Source organism: Daphnia carinata, chromosome 6 (genome assembly GCF_022539665.2).
Source record: "Daphnia carinata strain CSIRO-1 chromosome 6, CSIRO_AGI_Dcar_HiC_V3, whole genome shotgun sequence".
NCBI classification, from domain to species: Eukaryota; Metazoa; Arthropoda; class Branchiopoda; order Diplostraca; family Daphniidae; genus Daphnia; species Daphnia carinata.
The window spans coordinates 8,577,894-8,598,876 of NC_081336.1; the positions used below are offsets into that span (position 1 = coordinate 8,577,894).

General features: G+C 39.9%; 2 protein-coding genes, 1 long non-coding RNA gene and 2 other non-coding genes across 6 annotated transcripts; 4 read left to right on the forward strand and 1 right to left on the reverse strand.

Moving 5' to 3' along the window:
* Positions 1–296: 296 nt before the first annotated feature.
* On the forward strand, positions 297–9,669 carry LOC130702545 (golgin subfamily B member 1-like). The gene is made up of 14 exons (XM_057524230.1): positions 297–620; positions 678–904; positions 974–1,087; positions 1,145–1,210; positions 1,275–1,448; positions 1,509–1,883; positions 1,948–2,568; positions 2,639–6,312; positions 6,374–7,660; positions 7,722–7,889; positions 7,949–8,749; positions 8,813–9,158; positions 9,219–9,273; positions 9,338–9,669. Exons 1-14 carry the CDS (start codon positions 496–498, stop codon positions 9,360–9,362), a joined length of 8,058 nt encoding a protein of 2,685 aa, XP_057380213.1. The 5' UTR covers positions 297–495; the 3' UTR covers positions 9,363–9,669.
* LOC130702523 (uncharacterized) lies at positions 1,178–20,827 on the reverse strand. Of its 2 annotated transcripts, XM_057524206.2 has the most exons (4): positions 20,619–20,827; positions 19,994–20,550; positions 19,783–19,906; positions 1,178–1,189 (listed from the first exon to the last, which is right to left on the reverse strand). In XM_057524206.2, the coding sequence occupies exons 1-3, from the start codon at positions 20,800–20,802 to the stop codon at positions 19,787–19,789; spliced, it is 861 nt and encodes a 286-aa protein (XP_057380189.1). In that variant the 5' UTR covers positions 20,803–20,827; the 3' UTR covers positions 1,178–1,189; positions 19,783–19,786. The 2 variants fall into 2 exon arrangements, with proteins under 2 accessions (XP_057380189.1, XP_059351935.1); XM_059495952.1 differs by lacking the exon at positions 1,178–1,189 and having other exon boundaries at positions 19,636–19,906.
* On the forward strand, positions 9,820–9,929 carry Trnay-gua (transfer RNA tyrosine (anticodon GUA)). Its single transcript has 2 exons — positions 9,820–9,856; positions 9,894–9,929. It is a non-coding gene; the product is annotated as a tRNA-Tyr (tRNA).
* On the forward strand, positions 12,651–13,141 carry LOC130702561 (uncharacterized). Its single transcript, XR_009004348.1, has 3 exons — positions 12,651–12,756; positions 12,836–12,949; positions 13,011–13,141. It is a non-coding gene; the product is annotated as an uncharacterized LOC130702561 (long non-coding RNA).
* Positions 13,275–13,395, forward strand: Trnay-gua (transfer RNA tyrosine (anticodon GUA)). The gene is made up of 2 exons: positions 13,275–13,311; positions 13,360–13,395. It is a non-coding gene; the product is annotated as a tRNA-Tyr (tRNA).
* Positions 20,828–20,983: the final 156 nt, after the last annotated feature.

Sequence of the window (20,983 nt, forward strand, 5' to 3'; positions counted from 1 at the left end):
GAAAGTAAACTACCTATTGTTTAGGTAAAAGATAATCATGACCCACTGAACTTCCACATGATTAATCGGTATTCTACCTTATCCGATCAATTCGTCTGCCACAAAATATTAACTGAAAATTTATTTACATTAGCATTTGTTATAGGCATTTATATCAATGCATAGTACAAGGTGTTAACACAAATTTTGTGATTCTGTGATTCATGGACCGTAAATTTGTAATTATAATTAAAAATATATTTTCTTGGGCCGTTTGGCATTTTGGCGCTTGATTGAAACTACTGTTTAGGAACACTCCGTGTCACATCATCAGCAAGAGCAAGATGTTGAAACCTTGGAAGCAATTGTTTGGGAAAAACTAGTCCCGAATATGTTGTGACACACGAAATATGTGCTTAGATATCTTACTGTAAACCTTGTAAAAAATTATTGTGTCATAGTTTTAAATAGTGACGGCTGTATTATCCCTACGTACGTCAAAACGCCGAGGGAAAAATGGATGAGCAGAAGTCCGGGGCAGCTGTTAATGGTGCCAAGGGCTCTGCGGGTTCTCGGCAAAATGATCCAGAAGCAAAGGTTAACAAAACGCTACTTCTCAAGATGCAGATTGAAGAGAACAGGTACTGATTTCTTGTAGTAAGAAAGTTTGCCATCATTTAAAGCTCTTTTTCCAATAGGATACGGATGCAGCAAAGAGAAAAAGAAATCTCCAACAGCAAGAGAAATTTGGAGCAGCTTTTTACACAGCTTGATCGTTCCTGTTCAGGAGTCTCCCTTAATTTGTCAACGGATGTTGAAGATGTTCGGGACACCAAAATTGCTTCATTGGAGTCTTCATTGTCTGCTCTCAAAAGTGAAAAGAGAGAGTTGGATTTACGCTTACTTAGTCTGGAGACCATTCAAGGTAGGGGTCTGAATAAAATTTTTAAATATTCATACCTTTTGAAGCATGTATCTTATTTTCACTTTTTAGAGGCAAAGGAAAACCTTGAGCTGGAGATGAATGAATTACGAGCAAGCCATGATCACCTTTCTATTGAGAATAACATGCTTCAAGCTAGAGTACAAAATGTTCATGCATTGGAAGGTATTACTTGTTTGTTTAGTAAATTAGGAACCTGTATATATTTCCGCTTTTTCGTAGATGAAAATGATGAGTTGAAACTTACGTTGGATCGTTTGGCATATGAAAACTCTAGTTTAAAAGAGGGTAAGCTAAATTTTGATAAGATAATAATATAAAAACCAGCTGTTATAAACATATTAAACCTCAGATCTGGAAACCAGAGACGGAACCATAAACTCGCTCGAAGCCAAACTTTCGAGGCTCAATCATGATTTAGAAGAAATCAATTCACAGATTACTTCAATGGTCCCATACACCTTAGTTGAGGATCTCCAGCAGCAAATAAATCAACTCGCAAATGAGAGAGACATTTTGAAATCTGGTATCTCTATTTAGTTCAGTTATTGTTTTGTTTCACCTAGTCAAACATTTGTGCACACAGATTGTGAAGCTCTCCAAACGAAATTGAACGAAGGAATGGCGGCTGCAGTTGTTGCAAGTGCTCCTGAAGTTTCAGATGTACCCGAAGTTAAAGTTTCCAGTTTGGGGGCAAAGAAAAAACCTCGAGGAAGACGTAGCAAAGGGGATAATCAGCCTGCCGCTGATGAATCTAAAAGTGAGGATACTTCCTTGGCCGTTCTGGAATCGCAAATCACGTTGTTAACTGCACAGCGGGACACTCTGGAAGGGGAGAATGTCACGTTGAAAACAAGCATTCTAAATTTGGAGAATAAACTGGACGAAGCTGACACAGAGAGGCGCACACTTCAACAACGTGTCGAACTTCTTATGGCAGAACTGAGTGCTGAAACCAGTGGTAAATCTTTGCATCTAAGATTTCTTTTTAAAAACTCGTAATCACACCTTAATTTGTGCTCCAGGTTACAACAATAATGATGTCGCCAACTTGCAAATGCTTCTCCAAGAAAAAGAGGTCGAATACGCCACGTTGTCCACTAAAGTCCAATCCCTTCAGGCCGAAGCTGAATCTCTCGAGTCAGAAAAGAGAGAAATGGCTGAGAGATTAGAAAAGGCCGACGGAGAATTGTTCCAGCTTCGAACCAAGTACCGCGATGCCGAGTACACAGTCAACGCCAAGGAAGAAACCATTCGAGAGCTGCAGGCTCGTTTAGCCTCGCAGCCGGTTGAAACTCCTATTGTTCAAGAAGCTGACGTTCCAGCACCTGTCAAGGTATCTTCTCTAGGGGCAGCTAAAAAATCACGAAGAAGTAAAGGCGGACGTGCCGCTAACGAACCCAAAATCCCATCGACTGAAGTAACCCCCAACGCCTCTGAATCTGAAATCGCAACGTTGAATGCGAAAATCAGTTCTTTGGAGGAAGAAATTGCTTCACTCAACGAACAGACAGCTCGCCTTGCAATTCTGGAAAACGAGATAACCATTCTCCAAGAGCAGCTCGCTGTTAGCGAACAAGAGAAACGAACCTTGCAAAAAAGGGTTGATCTGTTACTGTCAGAACTTGACACGAACGAAAGTAAAGGTATTGTTTCCTTCTCAATTGTACGTTTTTTTTTCTAGATAAATTCAGTCTCTCCTTTTGAACGTTTCAGGTGAACTGGAGAATTTTCAGGAAGTTCTCCAGTTGAAAGAAGACGAGTGTGGCCAACTATCGGCTAAAATCGCAGACATACAGGCCGAAAAGAATGAGATCAATCAACGACTAGAAGAGGCTGATAGTGAACTATTCAAACTTCGAGCACAGCATCGAGACACTCAGTACATTCTGAACAATAAGGATGAAAGCATTAGTGAATTGGAGCGCCAAGTAGAATCCAGACGGGGTGAAGTGGATCATCTGAAAGAAGTGATAGCAGGCTTGGAACGCAAACTTGAATTGAAGGAGTCAGTCGAAGAAGAAGAAGAGAAATCTATTTCAAACACGGTCATTCATCTCCAAGAAGCGTTGCGACAAACCCGCGAAGAGCTGTCCAGCTTCGAAACGGAACTAACAAACAGATCCGAGGCTGTCCAAAAGCTGGAAAAGTCTTGCTCTTCATTGACCAAAGAGGCCACAGAAAGAAACGCAGAAATTCAACGTCTAAAAGAAGATTTACAAGATGCTGAAATACTTTTGGCAGAGAAAGATGCCAAACTCAAAACGGTACAGGATGAACTGAACCGAATGAAGATCACGGCGGATGAGCACAGTTCTTTAGCCATGCTCGAAACAGAACTGAATGATTCGCAAGTTGAAAAAGAGCTCATGCGAAATGACCTGGAAACTCGCTGCACTCAATTGAACGAATGCAAGCAGTACAGTGTCAAAATTGAGGCTCAACTCGAAGAGGCCCGAGCCAGAGAAGCGGAATTGCTGGGCCAGATCGAAGCTGCCAATACCCAAAAAACAACTGCCGAAGAGAAAGTCACTCAATTGAGCGAAAAATTCAAGAAACTGGCGGCTAACTATAAACAGAAATTACAAGTGATCCAGCAATTGGAAGCTAAACTGGAGAAATTGAAAAAGGCTGCTGAGGGTGATGGGGGTGAACCGCAATTGCTTCAAGTACGCCTCGTGGAGACTGAGAGTGAGATGGTCGTGTTGAAAGAGCAATTGAGTAAACTGAAAGACACTGCCGAACAGCTGACACAAGCTCGTCAGACGTTAAGCCAAACGGAGGAACAACTTCAAAATGCACAGGAAGAGGCTCAGCAAGTCGGAGAAGAGAACAAGAAGCTTCTTGATCAGCTGGATGAATACAAGGATTTGAATAATCAATTAGAAGAAGCTCGATTGGCTCTGAGTCAGAGGGAAGAGCGTTTACATTCCTTCCAAGAAGAAGTCAATCAATTGACGGAGGAAAACAATAACCTTCAGGTGCAGATCAGTTCCATGAGCAACGAATTGCACATAAGCAAATCGGAAGCGATGGAAGAGAACCAAAAACTCTTGGATCAAATGAATGAATTGAAAGCTGCCACTGGACAGTCCAGTCAGTACCAAGAAGCCTTGCAACGCTCTGAAAATGAGTTAGAAGCTTTGCGTGGACATCTGCAACAGTCCCGAGCAGAGAATGAGAAGCTTGTAGATCGGCTTGGAGAAATAACACAAGTTAATAATCATTTGGAGGAGATGAAGCTTGCATTAGATCGTGCACATAATGATTTATCAGCTTGCCAAATTGAATTGCAGAACGCTCGAGAAGAGTCCCAGCAAATGAGCGATGAAAGCCGGAAAATGATGGAACAACTAGAACGAGCATCTGAAAGAATTTTCCAACTGGAACAGTTGTCCAACGAATCCGAATTTAGAGCACGTGAAACTGATACTCGACTTCAACATTTAACGGAGGAACATTCCAATATCATTGGCCAATTGCAACGCGAATTAGCCTCCGCTCGCGAACAGTTGCAATCTATCTCTTCCAGTTACGGAGATCAAGGATTAATTCAAAAAAGTTTAGAAAATCGCATTGAACTAGCCGAAAACGAAGCCTCTGATTTGCGTTTGAAACTTAACGAAGTTTCAAGTGCCAAAGATAATTTGCTGGAGGAATCTGAAGGATTACGTCGTCGTATCGAAGAGTTGCAAGGTGAAGTGAACTCTGCCGTAGAGTCTTCTGCCACGCTGCACAATCAGCTGGCCCATCTGTGGGAAGAGAAGCAAAGCGTCATCAATCATAACGCTCACTTGGTAGATGAGTTGAATAAACTCAAGTGTCATCAGGACGAACAGTCCAGCACGCAATCCGCTTCCCTGGAGAAAGAAATCCAAGAACTGCGTGATCAGTTAGCTGCGGCGCAATGGGACCTCGATACCAAGACCAACGAACTCTCATCCGCCCAGCAGGTGCGAGAGCAATTATCAGCTGTGCAGTGGGAATTGGACGCGAAAGTGAGTGAACTGTCCGCCATTCAGCAACAACGAGAGGCCGACATTGAGCGAATTGCCCAGCTGGAAAAGCAATGTTCTGATACTAGTGCTTGGATTGAAACTAATGTCGAGGATGTGTCTGCTCTCAAATCGCGTATTCAGGATCTAGAGAACCAATTGGCTGATTTGAATAATCAGTATGGAGGTCTTTACTCAACTTACGGATCGAAATTATTCGAGATGACGGCCTTAGAAAATCAATTGGCTGATGCCAATTTGAAAGTTGCTGATTTATCTGAACAATTGGCTCGTCACCAATCATCCATGGATGAGCTAACAGCCAAGAACAGCGCCATGGAACAAGATGCTGGTGCGACCCATGTCCTCCGTGAACAGCTGACAGAGTTGGAAAAGACCAACGCCAACCTTCTGGATGAACTTTCTCATTTGAAAGAACGTGCCAGTGAAATGGACAACATTCAGAGCCTCATGGAGGGACTTACGCAAGAGAGAGATGAACTCCGAAGAGCAAACGATTCACTTCAACTGACGATTGAACAGCAAACGGAAGGTCTCAATCAGAAAGAAGTTGAAATGGCTGAAGTTCGAAAACAGATGGAAGATTTCCAATCGATTTTTGAAGGATTTAGCGGAGAGCGGAATCGTTTAAATGACGAACTCCGTTTGAAAGAATCTGAATTAGAGGAATCGAAGCAACGATTGGTTGGCTTAGAAGATCGTATCAATGAATTACAAAAGAATACGTCTGATGTGCAAGAGATCGGCATGCTGCGCATGAATTTAGCCGATTTGTCCGCGGAACGAGACGACCTCAGTTATCAAGTCGAAGATGTCCAGGCTCAGTGTTCCGATTTGGAAACCAAACTCGGCGAAGCTGAAGAGGTCCGTTCGATTTTGGAAACGACAGTCTCTTATTTAGAGACGAAAGTGAGCGAACTGCAGGCCGAAGTGGCCGCTGCCAACGCGGCCAGAGAAGAAGACCAAAGCTCTAACGCATCCCAGCTGACTGCGTTGACTGAAGAGAGGGACGCATTGGCAGCACGTCTGTCTAGCGTCCAATCAGAAAATCAGGAACTGACCTCTCTTCGTTTGACATTGGACGAAGCTGAGCGAATGTTGAAAGAATCGGACTCGTCTTTGACTAGTGCCCGTCAATCCCACGCTGATGCTTTGGCCCGTGTAGAAGAAATGGAGAAACAATTGGTCGATTCGCTTCGATGTCTTTCAGAGGAACAGCAAAAACATCGAGTCGTTCGAGATGAACTGGAAGAATTGGTAGAACAAACAGCACAAGCAACTCAGGTGCGATCAGACTTGCAGGAACAGGTCACTCAACTTCAAAGCGAATTGATCCGAGTGGAGGCTGTTGCTGCCATGTGTAATCAATACAAGGTAATCCATTGTTATAAAAATTAGATAAATTAGTATGAATTGTTTTTATTTGAAAATATAGGCTGAAGCGGAAGAATTTGCCCGACTCCGGAATCAAATCGATGAATGGAAACACCAAGCAGAAGAGGTTTCACAACTGCGTCTTAAATTATTCGAAGCTATTTCGGAAAAAGATGATTTGGAGGCAAGTGTTCAAGCTCTGGAAGAAGAATTAGCAACTGTCCAAAACGATCTTGCGTCTGTGCGGATGCAACTGGAAGCTAAAAATGATTCATCAACAGAGTTATCGACTGTGCAATATGAACTGGCGATGGTACAAGGCGAACTCGCCAATGCTCGGAGTGAATTGGACAGAGTCAACCGAATGTCATCTGAGAACTCACTGGCCGCTCAAGTCCAGCTGGATGCAGCGAGGAATGAACTTGAGGCAAGCCGTCAATCCTTAGCTGAGCTTACTATTGTGAAGAAGGAACTGGAAGCAAATCTTAGCTCGGCATCAGCAGAGCTGGAATCTCTCCGTGGCGAGCTGGAGTCTGGTCGAGTGTCTACGTTCGAATTAAATGCTCGATGTGCCGACCTCGACATGGAACGCAATTTGTTGATGGAAAAGTGTATGGAATTGAAGGACTCCCAACACGCACTCGAATCGAAATGCGCTGATTTGGAACAACTCCGAACGGACGCAATCGCTGAAAATGAACGTCTTCAATCGGAACTTTCCAAATCGGCAGGCAGTTCCAGTCAACTGACTGAATCCAGCCTATCAGAGCTTGCCCAGTTGAGGGTAGCCATGATGGACTTGACGTACGAACGAGAAGAATTTGAAGAAAAATTGGCCGAAGCCGAGGAGAAATTGGTCGAACTGACATCGCTGCGGATCACTAATTCCGAGTTGAGCATGGAACTCGAAGAAGCTCAAGCTCGAATTCAAGTCATTGAAGAAGAACGGTACGCGGAGGTGAGCGAAGTCAAGAGGCAATTGGCCGAAACGGTGATGAAGATAAGCCAACAGGAGGAACGAATTGATCGAGTTTCTATCGAACGAGATCAATTACAACAAACGGTCAGCCGGCTGGGCGAATCCACTGTGAGATGCGAAAAAGCGGAAATGGAAACACAAGAGAAAACAGAAGGGAACGATGAATCGGACCTGTTGAAAAAGATCGCTGGGTTAGAAAGTGAATTGCACGAAGCCAAAATCAAAGCGGCTAAATCTCTGCGACAAGTCAAGTTGTTACGTACCGAACTGGCCAAAGAGAAAGATGCTGCTGCAGCAGCGGCATCTGCCCGGCAAGGTGGTGGGGATGATTATTTCAACTTTGCTGTAGAAGAGGAACTCCGAAAACAGGTAAGATACGAAATTTTCAAAAATATTGGGTTGGTTTCTATATTTTTTTGTGAAATTGCAGTTGAGCGAAGCTGAGAAAGCAACAAACGAAAAGGTTAAGGAAATCGAGCGGCTGTTGATGAGAATCGATACGCTTGAAGGTGCCAATGAGCGTTTCATGCAGGCCAAAGAGCGTCAAGACAATGAAATGGCAATGGTTCAGCAACGCAATCGCGAACTCATGTCGCAGGTATATTTAGAATAATATTTTTAAATTAATAAATTAAATACAAACCTTGTGTGTCGTAGATGGCGTCGATGGAATGGGACAATCCGGAAGCATCTGCTAAAGAACGGGCTCCTGAAGAAGTTAACCTTGTAACTAAAGAGACTGTTGAAACTACCTCGGAGCAGATAGCCGCACTGGAATCGACCATCAGTCAACTGACGGATGATAACGAAAACTATCAAGATATGCTGGACGAGCTAAAGGCGGAACGGCAGGCTGTCGAGGCCGAATTGAAAGAACAGATAGCCGCGCTAGAAGCTGACATTAGCGAAAAATCTAAACTTTTGGACGAAATCAGTCAGGAAGTGGAGAACAAGGATCGGCTCTTGTCAGATGCTTACGAGAGTGTCAGTCAGTTGCGCAAACAAGTGATGCAACTGTCTGAGACTGGAGGTGGAGATTCTGCCGGAGTGTTGGAAGAATTGAGACGAGAAAATGAGAATCTCGTCGATATGATCCGGCAATTGTCAACTACTGGAACGCTAGACGCCGCCACTGTTCAACGTCTCAAGGACGAGATAGAACAAGTGGCGATAGAAGATGGCGATCGATTCCAGCAGTCCAGCGATCTCAGCGATGGCGCCATTGACTGGCACAGGGGATTCAATGAGCTCCAAATCGAAGTTGAATACCTCCGTTCGCAGAACGTCTCCCTTCTTAATCGGCTACAAGAAGCCGGCCTGGTGTGGGACGAAGGTGCAGATACCTCGGGTGAAGATAGCGACCGCCTCGAGATGCTGCGTTTACAACTGGACAACGCGATCCGTAACGTCCACGACCGCGACATGCGTTGCCAGGAACTCACTTGGGAAATAACCAAGGTAATCGTTGACGATTTTTTCATTTTGTTAATCGTTAAATTTAATTTTCTTTCATTTTTGTAGTTACTGGAAGAGCGTGACACGCTACAGTTGCGACTGTCCAATTCTTTACGGCAAAATCACGAGATGCAACAAGAATTAAAAGATTTTTCAGCGACTGCCAGTGGCGCCAGCCCCATCGGCGATATTACGGCTAAATTACGGGAATTGAAACAGCTCAATTATTCTCTGGACGTCCAGTTGCGTCGGGAACAGGAGGAACGACAGACGATCGAGCGTCAGTTGATGGCGTTGTATGGCACCCGAGGTGGAAGCACCAGTCCAATTTATGCAAACGGTGCTCGAAGAGCGACGGTTCGCCAAACGACTCAGAATGACGATGATGGATCCGAGTTCGACTTAAATAATTGTAAGTTTTCGTCGTTGGTATTCTAGATGGATTGTTTTATAATCGTTTCTGTTTTTACAGCCCATGAAATCTCCGGCACTGGTCAGGTGTTGTCTGAATGGCTTAAAGGAAAAGAGTAAGTTTATAATGCTTCTTCTTTGGTTTAGTTTTTTTATATTCATGAGTTGAATTTCTAATAGATCGACTGATGTTCAACATGTTTGATTCATTCCTTGCACGTCCGAATTATTGACCAGAATGACAAATCGACCGTCAGCGTTGAATTAGCGATGGGCGTCGGAGGCTTCGAAATTGTACACAGCATAGATTTAATTATTTTGTGGTCTGGATCGCTATATGCTATAAAAGATGCCTTATATTATATGAAAGGGACATGGGTTGTGCATTTTAATATTTCATTTAGTGAATAATGTCAGATTTTTCTTTTTGTTCTCTTCTATCTTTTTCGATTTGTCATCATCCATCGCTGCACGGCCCTATTACGAAACGAAAAATAAAGGAAATAACTGATTCACGACTAACGCATTTTTATATAAGTTTATTAGTTGGTATAAATAGTTGGCATTGGTATAAATATGATTATTTAGATTGATTTAACTTTGCACTACTTTTACTTTGCTTTGCATAAGAATAGCATGTTTATATAGCCCAAGATTGTCATCCGTCGATAGCTCAGTTGGTAGAGCGGTGGACTGTAGAACTGATATAAGTAAGCAGGTGTGCTATGTATGAGATATCCATAGGTCGCTGGTTCAACTCCGGCTCGACGGAAACATTTTTCCGTCTCGTTTTTTTGGGCAATGCTACTAGGAGGGAAGGTAAGACAAACAAAAACATTGGTGTCGAAGAAGGTCACATATCCCGATGATAAGCTGCCAGCATCCATGAACCTAGTGGCCATGGGGAGGCTTACGAACAACCTACGTTCTACGATTCCCTCTTCTCTACCGCAGTTTTTTGGGTCGATCTTTAACGTGTAGTGAACGGTACTACCGATCGATTTTTTGCCATTTTTAGCCTGGCAAGGCTTTTTTTTGTGCCATTTTTAGCCCCATTTTAGTAGGCATGGCTCTTCTTTTCGTCTTCATCCACTTCTTCTTTTTTCTTCTTTCTTCGTTTTTCATATCTTCTTTCTTTATTCCAGCGTAAGTCTTCTTTCTTCATTTGATGAATGTGTGATGAGGACGAAGAACGCCACCAATTAGAGCTTAGATGAAGCGATGATTCCACGGCGAACTGGTATCAAACAGATCCTCACGGAGCGATGATCAGTCAGTTTCACCTCTACGATCAGTTCGTCTTCACGTGATCATTGACGTCAAGAGTGACCTCATTTAACTGATAAAAGACAAGAAGGGGGCTCGGGGTCTGAGTTTAGTGCGTTATAGTACATTGTGTGTCTGTGTCCAGAGCGTTGAAGTGTAAGAATCTTACATTACACCTGTGATTAGTCTTGTTAGTCTTGTGAAAATACACTTAGTAATTAGTAAGCCGAGTTGAAAGTCATTTACAAGTTAAACATTACAAATGCATTTGATGCGATGAGCGATGAAGCGATGAGTTGAAGAATCTTGAGAATCCTATGTGAAGAATCTTGCGTTGTGATGAATCTTGAATGGTGGGTGGGACGGAGGGTGGTGGGAGGAGTGGGAGGGGGAATTGGCGGTGGCGGGATTTGAACCCGGGTCTTCTGAGTGCCAAGCGAAGGCTATAGCCATTGTGCCAGGACCGCACATCTCAACCAAATTTTGCTTTCTGTGTCACCTAGTCAAATAGGCAGCTTATGTATATAGAATGTAAGTGAAGTATGGCGCTGCAGCATAGTTTGCGACTGCCATGCTGTTTCAACGGGTTCGAATCTTTGTTATTATATAATTTATTATTATTATTTTAATTATTGTTTTATTATTATATTATTTATTATCATTATTTTATTATTTTTTAAGATTATTATATTATTTATTATTATTATTTAATTATTTTTTATAATTTAATAAATTTTAGGAGGAATGGTTACTTACGCCATGTTTCTTTTTCCGTAGGCCTCTGAGGTCCACAAAAGTAGTCAGAAACACGTACAGTCTGGCAGGAGGAAGGAAGAGATTTTTATTTAAATAATTTTTGCAAGTGCTTCCTTCAGAAAAAAAAATTAAATAAAGCTCTCTCTCCGGCAGTGTAAAGCAGTACGAGTTCAACAGCAACGCCGAAAACAGTTACAAAATTTGAGGCGCCCATTTTATAAAAAGGTAAGGGAGTCTGCTTGGCAGATGTGGACGTGTTCTGAAGTGTAAGGGCAGGTATAAAATACGTATCGTTTAAAACTGTTACAGCTAAAATAGGTGCATTTCCACCTTGTCTGCCCTTTACGAATACGTCCACCGCAAGAACTTTTCATTTAATCAGTGGATTATGAAAATATTTCACAATACGTAAGGAACATTCTACGGTAAAATGATTTCATAACTGTAACGTTACGTAAGTGACCTCTTAGCTTTGTCAAATGACTTGTTGTGTGTGTTTTTAACTTCTGAAATGAGTACAATATGCACAAGTAAGTTATGCACAGTATTCTTTTCACCAGTTAGCTTTCACAATCCAATTACCAAATATTACTCGATTGCAGGGTTAAACTACAATTTGATATTGCTCATCACTGGTGGACTGTGTAGGCAACAGCAATAGCTTTTTGCAATATATGAACTTAGTTTATTAACTCTAATATGTTTACCAGTCGAGTGCCCCAAAATAAGAGTGAACAGTAACTGTTCAAAATCTTTAAAGTCTACATTTCTGGCTGTAAATTTTAAATGGCAATCCTCATCATTGGGTAGCTTTTTCTTGAAAATCTATTGTCCGTTTAGCAGTAAAAGACAGTCCGTGGTGATGCTTGTAAATTTAGTTTCAGTTTAAGGTTTCTGAGTGCAGAAATGGAAATTAATTAAAGATTGTTTTTATTTTAAAGCACAGGTAGCTTTGGTTGGCTCCTTTACTCACGATTGTCAGTGCCAATCTCGTAGGCTCACATAATATTTTGCAAGCTACGTCTGAAGGGAAAAAATTTAAAGAGTGAGGAAATCGTCCGCAATTTTGAAAAGTTACACATTTCAGAGCCTGGCTGTCGAATGCCCAAAGCGTGACTGTTTTTGTTCCATTCACTGAACACAGTTCCGTATTAGGAAAAATCGGTCGACCACACATTCCATAATCTGCGATCAAACAATGTGAGAGTAAGTAACAAAATAACATGCCGTTTAGTTAATTTATAATTTTCTTTTTTTTTTTGAACTTACATTTCACTTTAGACATATCCTGTGATGGAGGTACAGTTGATGGAGTTCCTACTACCGCACAAAAAATTGGGTTGATGACGGCAAGTAAAACGGCCACCTTGTTTTAATGAAATAGAGTAGGTGTCAAAAGGTAATCTTAATAAATGTGACAGATGTTTTTTTACTCTGAGTAATAATTTGGTTAATGATTATTTAAAAGTTAACTTACATAGGTCAACAGCTGCATTTTCGACATTTTTCCAAGTTTAACAACGTAGTCGAACTGATGGTTGCAAACTGACTGACGGTCCCTTTAGTTTGCCAGGAAGGTTATATGGCAATATAGATGTATGGATTAGTAGGAAATCGACAAGCGAGTAACGCGATTCTTGTTTGCTCATTTTACAGGTGACGTGATTTGAACGATGCGTCATTCCTGATTAGAAATGGTGCAACTAAGACTGTGTTTAAAACTTGTGGAAGGGTGTCGCATAAACGGGCGTGAAAATATTGCAAAAAAAAGTATAAAATTTCGTAAAGAGCTAAACGACGAAATAATAAATAAATCATTAAATATTTACAGATCGTGAACGTGAAATTAGAAAGAAAATTCTCATATATACCTGGCGGAGATCACATTTCAGCTCCAGAACTAAGCAAGTCGTGAGAAATATAATCCGCATCACGTAATGCGATCACACGAGTTTTGAGATGGACTACAATTTTTCATCCGTTGCTGATGAAATGGTAAGATGTATAACCCGTTTTGTTAAACTGACCTGCAAAAAAATTTTACATTTAATTATCTTTCCATTATATTGATCAATGAATTAGGAAACATTATTATCCGTCGATAGCTCAGTTGGTAGAGCGGTGGACTGTAGATTTAAATAACAATGAAAGAGAAAGTGTTACACTTACCTAAGAAGGATATCCATAGGTCGCTGGTTCAACTCCGGCTCGACGGAATTTTTTTTTTTTTTTTATAAATCCATGAATAGTTTGACGTACTCCATGTTGGCTTTCGACGGGTGCGTTGATATCTCACGGTGGAGGGAGTTGCTACTATGTTTTACGGAGGACGAATGGCTCTCGTTTTTTTCTGAGGTAAAAGGGGATTATTTAATAAGATATTAAGGTTACTATTAAGTATTTATTTAAGGTGTTCGAGTACAACTTGCCACTGCACTGGCAAAGGAAAAATATTCTTCCGTTCGGGGGTGCCGTGAATTTCTCATCCTACTGAACCGTTTCCTGAAACAGTGGTGTTTGAACAGTTCTCTTCTGTCCATCAATATCTTCACAGATATTGGTGTTCGATTGACCTGAGACAACACAATTGACAAAGGTGAACATTCTGTTCGTCAATAGTTTCACAGATAAGGTAAAAGTAATGTTTTTACTTGCCAGTGTCAGATGTTCGATGTTTGTCCTGTAGGCAGTAGTTTTTTTTCGTGTCTATTCCAACGGCCATGGCTGAATGGCAAAGAAGGAAATTTGATAATGATTAAGTAACATGGAAATTTGAATTATGTAAAGATTATGCGAAAACAGTTCATGATTTCGCATTTGAAACACTTACCATGTTTGCTGGTAATTTATCAGCACATCCATCTGCTTTTTTTGAGAACTAGAAAAAAACAGTTACTTAACATTTATCTAAAAAAAATTGAAAGCAAGGAAATAATTTGTTGTTTGAAAGCTGTATTTTTTTCAGCTACATGGATCAGTAACAAAGTATGTCACTACATAATTCAAATTTTATGTTACAAAATAATCAATTTAAAATAATAAGCATCATAGATCTCGCAATTGGGTCCAGGTTGTAGTATATGAAGTTCCTGAATTAGCTTTGTTGATGTTCTTTTCCTAGACACTTGCGGACTGTTGACGTTTGAAATAGTTGAATAGTTAAAATTGTTTTGTGCGTATTAGAAAATTATGGATGCGATGCTAGGAAAGAAGATTATTACGTACTAAAACAAAGCTTTAATGCTTTATTACCTTTTTTGATGTTCCATTAAGTTCTACTCGTAAATAGTCTCTTGGAAAGGTGTATTTCTTAGTAGAACTTTCCCATTAGACATGCCATGATTTTTTTTTCATTTTGCCGGTTTTAAACCTGAATGATTTTGAATCATTGAAGTTTTCTGCATTGATTATTGGGGCTTCATGATTGCAATAATTTGAAGAGAAATTTTCATTTTCCCTACATCAAAGAGGAGTAATTTGCTTAGAATCAGTTTTGTAAGTTTGGTAGATCCCATCCCCAGTATAATATTTAAACACTTTGTTCTTACAAAAAAATGATGCTGAACTTGCTTCCCATCTAGGAAAACATTGAATAATTTTTTTTTTAAACAGGCAAAGTGTAAAGGAATAGCACACTTTTGATTCGCCTTACATTGAATGCAAGACAACATACAAGATCCTCCTTTTCGAAAAAGAAAAAACTTTCTTACATAATTGCCAGTTAACTTGTGTCGCTTCCTAAAAACTGAAGGACTCAATCAAAACCAAAAAACTGCAAATCTCGAAATGGATTGCAGAGAAACGAGCCAATTTTTCTTTCCACCCAAACCAAAGGTTAAGACATGAAAAATAACGCTGAGCATTCCTTTTTCAAAAAGAAGCTTCTATATTTGATGCTTCAAAAACACATCAAAAGGTTTTGTAAAACCTTTGTTTTTTTTACAGGCTGACCAGAATATTTTTCATTTTACCCCCTGACGTCCAGCAGTACTCTTTCTGCTCCTAAAAACTGAAGGACTCAATTAAAACCAAAAAACTGCAAATCTCGAAATGGATTGCAGAGAAACGAGCCAATTTTTCTTCCCCCTCCCCTCCAAAACGTTAAGACATGAAGAATAACGTTGAGCGTTCCTTTTTCAAAAAGAAGCTTCTATATTTAACGCTTCAAAAACACATCAAAAGGTTTTGTAAAACCTTTATGTTTTTTTACAGGCTGACCAGAATATTTTTCATTTTACCCCTGACCTCCAGCAGGTACTCTTGCTGCTGTAATAACAACCATGAAGATGATTGGTTTTGGTAACCATGTTTGTTTTTATTCAAAACAAAACTTGATTTGCTTTTTAGACTGGGCAGAATATTTTACAAAACTCTGTAATCGATCGTAGAATGAAAACATTCTATCACCCAGGTATTTTTTCTTCTTGGACGCCGTGTCGTTGACGGGCGTTTTCTTAAAATGCATTTCCTTGAAATCATAATTTTTTACAAAAAGCATGTTACAGATGTAACAACCATGACCGGTAGATTGGCACCGTGAATCTTATTGTCTCTTAACTGGAATTCATCGCAAAATGGAAAGGTATGAAAAATTTTGCTCCAAGATCGCCCAAACCCTTTTCCCCCAGAAATACCACCCCGAAGATTCCACGATTAAACCCCTCAAAATGGAAACATGTCACTGATGAAACAGCCATGAAGATACTGGTTTTGGATCCGTGATTGTTATTATTCAAAAGAATCGAATATGCTTGCTGAAATCAATTTTTTTTCCTTTATAGATTAGGCTGAATATTTGTCAAAAAAGCAACTTCCCTTGAAAGCTTTTTGTTTGCTGCAAGTCAGAAACATTCTGTTAACAAGGTATTCGTTTTTCCTTTTGTTTCGCCCATGCAAACATGTTGCAGATGGAACCGCCATGAAGACCGGCGTTGGCACCGGAGGTTTTGCCTTTAAAACCGCAAATCTGCAGGTAGAAATCCACCTGACATTTTTCGTTTTTTACAAAGACAGAAACATTCTATCAACAAGGTATTTTTTTCTTGCCCCAACCAACGATTTGTTGGTTAAAATCTACCTGACATTTTTCTTTTCTAAGACAGAAACATTCTATCAACAAGGTATTTTTTCTCCCGCTATAGCACCAGCGTATTCGCTGATGTAGTCATCTAAAATCATTCTCTTGAAGTAACTTACTTCTCAAATGTAACTATGTTGCTGATGTAACAACCATGAAGATGACTGGTGTTGGCACCATGAATCTTATCTTTAGACAAAGCCATCTGCAAGTGGAAATCTACTTGACATTTTTCGTTTTACAGAAGCCATCTGTGAGTGGAAATCAACTTGACATTTTTCGTTTTACAGCAGTAATCTGTGAGTGGAAATGTACTTGACATTTTCGTTTGTTTTTTTTAAGACAGAAACATTCTATCAACAAGGTATTTTTTCTCCCGCTGTAACACCAGCGTATTCGTTGACGTAGCCATCTAAAATCATTCTCTTGAAGTAACTTACTTCTCAAATGTAACTGTGTTGCTGACGTAACAACCATGAAGATGACTGGTGTTGGCACCGTGGGTCTTATCTTTAAATAAAGCCATCTGCAAGTGGAAATCTACTTGACATTTTTCGCTTTACAGAAGTGATCTGTGGGTGGAAATCTACTTGATATTTTTCGTGTTTTTTTTTACAGAATGACCAGAATATTTTCAAGAACGGAATTCGTTTCAAATGCTTTTTGCAGAAGCAATCTGTAAGTGGAAATCTACTTGACATTTTTCGTTTTACAGAAGTAATCTGTGGGTGGAAATCTACTTGACATTTTCGTTTTTTTTAGACAGAAACATTCTATCAACAAGGTATTTTTTCTCCCGCTATAGCACCAGCGTATTCGCTGATGTAGTCATCTAAAACCATTCTCTTGAAGTAACTTACTTCTCAAATGTAACTATGTTGCTGATGTAACAACCATGAAGATGACTGGTGTTGGCACCGTGGATCTTATCTTTAAACAAAGCCATCTGCAAGTGGAAATCTACTTGAAATTTCGGTTTTTTTTACAGAATGACCAGAATATTTTCAAGAAAGGAATCCGTTTCAAATGCTTTTTGCAGAAGCCATCTGCAAGTGGAAATCTACGTGACATCTTCTGATTTTTCTTACAGAATGATCAGAATATTTTCAAGATAAGGACCTCGTTCAAATGCTTTTTACAGAAGCAATCTGTATGTAGAAATCTACTTGACATTTCTCGTTTGTTTTTTTTACAAACTGACCAGAATATTTTCAAGAAAGGAATCACCTCACAAATGCTTTTAGACCGCAGATCTAAAGCATTCTATCATCCAGGTATTTTTTTTTTCATGAACGTCGTGCTGTTCACCAGCATTTTCTTGAAACACATTAACTTGGAATCATAAGTAATTGTTTCATTAAAATGTCAGCATGTTACTGATGTAACAACCATGATAATGTTTGGCACCGTGATACCTATTGTATCATCTCAATTTTTAAATTGATTTCCAGACTTTGTTTTTCCCAATTCCCACCCTGCATGACACCCGAGTATAAACGTAAAATTCCTTGTGTTTAATGCTCATTTTCATGTTGCTTTCTCATTTTCTAGACTGTGCCCTTGCCCTCGATTTCTTTAGAAATCCAGTCGTTTCGATGTGGGTCAACATCCCATTCCTGAATACTCTGACGTGTTTTCGCCTTCTTCAAAGAAGAAGCTGACATACGGTAAAAATCTGCTTCAAAGAAGTAGCTAACCAGTTTCTCTTTCTTAGACGAGAAGCTAACAGACAGCAAATCGTCATAACAGACATGGTTTAAAAGAAAACTTCGTCAAAACTAAAGCTGACATATTTCAGCCGTTCTTCACAGCAAAAGGAGGTGAAAGATAAAGTTGAATTTATGCAATTAAATTGCCTTTTTGTGGTTCCCGTCCTTGATGTAAAGGATAATAATAGCCTTTTGAATCTGCAATTATTTTCATCAAAACTAAAGCTGACATATTTCAGCCGTTCTTCACAACAAAGGATATAATAGCCTTTTGAATCTGCAATTAAAAATCAGCAAAGTTGCGATTGTCCCTTTCCCACAACCCATATGGTAAAACAAATTAACATTTGGGTTTCAAGAAGTCTTTCTCGTCGTCTATGACGAGAAATTTGAACATCGAATTTCCAAATGGGAAGAATGCGCCGCCCCTATTGCAGCAATTGTTACAACTGCAATAAGAGCAGCAACCCTTTTGTTTGTTTCTCATAGTCGAACGAGTGGATGTTAAATTTGCTTGCATCCACTCGATCTACTAATCAGAAACCACAAAAAGATTTTAAGAGTACACCGTTCCTCTCCACCGGTCCAGCCTTTTTTCCAGAAGCTCACTGAGCATCTTACTCGATGAACTGCTGGATGAAGACTGACGAAAAAGGATACGAATGGACAGCATTTTATAGGTCCCTGCAAGGTCAGAGAAAAGCAAAAGAAGAGATCGAGTTTCCTCTTCAGGTTCTTTTTAGCACAGATATCAAATGAAGGACTCCTTCAGGTAAGAAAATACTTTGGCGACTAATCGAAATTCCCAATGGGAGTGAATTTAAACTATTGAAGGTCATCGAATGGTCACTAACCGGCTCCAATTTTTCCTCTTCAGTGCGCATTAAAGGTGGGTATTGCTGGCTGCATTCCGCTCAAGGTAAAATGTATAAAAAAAGAAATAGGATCTTATTTTTACAACTATTCTCCTTTGGGAGTATACGTAGGCTTAACGTAGGACTTCGACCTCCCCACATCTTTTGTTAATTTTCAACAGTTGACTGAATCGCGATCCTCTTGGTGGTATTTTTTTACGAGATGAATACTCCAGAGATTCTAACCGTCTGGCTGGCAGGTAAACTTTCTGTCAAACAATTGGTCTTTGTTAATTTCTAGTTTTATTTGCGTGGATTGTATGAACACCAGGTTTGTGTTAGTTGCTGCGTTACACAAAAACCAGTTTCAACGACGAATGGAAATTAAGGTTGTTCTGCAACGATTTCTGTCAATGGAAAAAAAAGTCGGTGAGATTAAACATCGAGAACAACTAATGAAAACTGTATACGGACGAAATACCCAACATTATTCTTCGGCTTTAGTTCTATCATCAGCTATGGTAAACATTAACAACAAGAATGTAACAGAAGAAAAGCAAAAAAGGATGGCAGAAGGTGAAGAAAAGAAAACATTCTGTGATGGCCTAAGTACGGTAATTCATTTTGTAGGTCTACATTGTTTCAATCTTCATTTGTCTTTTTTCCTTTCCAGAATCGAATATGGCAAGGCAAATTTTTTGTGCATTGGATTGGAATTAGTGAAACGTGAGCCGTAATGAACCGGTCAACGTTTGATAGGTAGATCTTTTGCCAACCATCGTTCGAAACAGGTATTGTAACAAAATGAGACCACTATTAGATGCAATATTGTTATATTTTTCTTGATTTAGATACCCTACACCACTTGTAAAATGCGTGAGCATAAGTACAATTGTTGTCAAATTCCACATAATACGCCAACAAGTAGAAGAATTGCTAATTATGCAGCAATTTGGCATTCCCTTTTTTAGTTTTTCTTCCAAATTTGGACATTTTGAAACAGCTGCCAATCTGATGGCTGATAACCAGACGATTTCTTGCGATACAGGCCCCATTTCGGTCTGAAATTGGCATTGTCCCACCACATCTACCAAAAGGACTGAAATCAGCAACTTATGGAGGCAGTATTAAAAAAAATAATATTTGAATCAATTTGTATATAGCTGCTAATTACTTCATGTTCGATTGTTTTAGATTTTATCAGGTCTTGGCCCTTCTCGTCTTTCAGCGTCACGCGGATGTATCCACCCTCCGATTTTTTCTTGAAGGCCGCTTCGACAAACGCCTGGATCCATTTACCTTTGACTTTCTGTAGATCCATCAACTTGTGAGTTTTTTCTCCATATTTATTCAAATAATTTGGCTGCACGTGAAACTCGTCCTTCTTCGTCAACGTCAACGTAGCCAAAGGGAATTTGGTCATGGCTTTTGTACCACCAGTTTTGATTTGAAAGATGTGATAGAATTCGTCCGTGTTCTTCATGTTCGGATCGATTTTAAACCACCAAGCGTAGAGGAAAGTATTTCCTTTTTTACCCTGTTCTTTGCCCTTCATTTCCATTCGTTGGCGGTCCTTATTTCCCGTGTAATCATTATCACCATTTTTGTAGATTGTGAAATTAACGACATTGCCCATAATTGGGTCTTTGACACACTGGACATGAGTTTTTTCCTTGTTGGTGGTTGGCATTTCCAGCGCATCTTCTTGAAGAGCTGCATCAATCATCTTAACTGTCGTGGTGGAAATGGCTTGTGCAATTAACGGTAAATCTTTTAAAAATTAGATGAGATGCATTTACCTGTTTTTGCAAAATTATCCTTTGCGTTTTGCGGACATTCCTTTAAAAGGAATTCACCATTTTGTTTCTTGTAACCGGCGAAATTGAAATTAAAGTTCCAGTTACTCGAGGACTGCCCGAAGGACAGGTGACAGAAAACAAGGATGTGGATTATTGCGAAGAGGACCTTTCGAGTTGGCTTCATCGTTGTGGGTCTGCGGCCTAAAATACTATGACAGGGAGAAAATCGTGGACTTTAAATAGTCTACTTGTGTATTATTTGCACACGCGGACACAGCTGGGCTTCCTTTCGAGGTATCGCAGTCCGTTAGTTCCAATAAGCAATCGGCACGTTATATTTGTTGTGGCTTTTTTTTTTTATTGAT

Coding starts and splice junctions, on each gene's coding strand:
- LOC130702545 (XM_057524230.1), top strand. CDS start 496: ATGGATGAGCAGAAGTCCGGGGCAGCTGTTAATGGTGCCAAGGGCTCT. Junction 621..677: donor ATGCAGATTGAAGAGAACAG/GTACTGATTTCT, acceptor TTTTTCCAATAG/GATACGGATGCAGCAAAGAG. Junction 1,211..1,274: donor AAACTCTAGTTTAAAAGAGG/GTAAGCTAAATT, acceptor ATTAAACCTCAG/ATCTGGAAACCAGAGACGGA.
- LOC130702523 (XM_057524206.2), bottom strand. CDS start 20,802: ATGAAGCCAACTCGAAAGGTCCTCTTCGCAATAATCCACATCCTTGTT. Junction 20,551..20,618: donor GGATAATTTTGCAAAAACAG/GTAAATGCATCT, acceptor CCACCACGACAG/TTAAGATGATTGATGCAGCT. Junction 19,907..19,993: donor CTAAAACAATCGAACATGAA/GTAATTAGCAGC, acceptor TCCTTTTGGTAG/ATGTGGTGGGACAATGCCAA.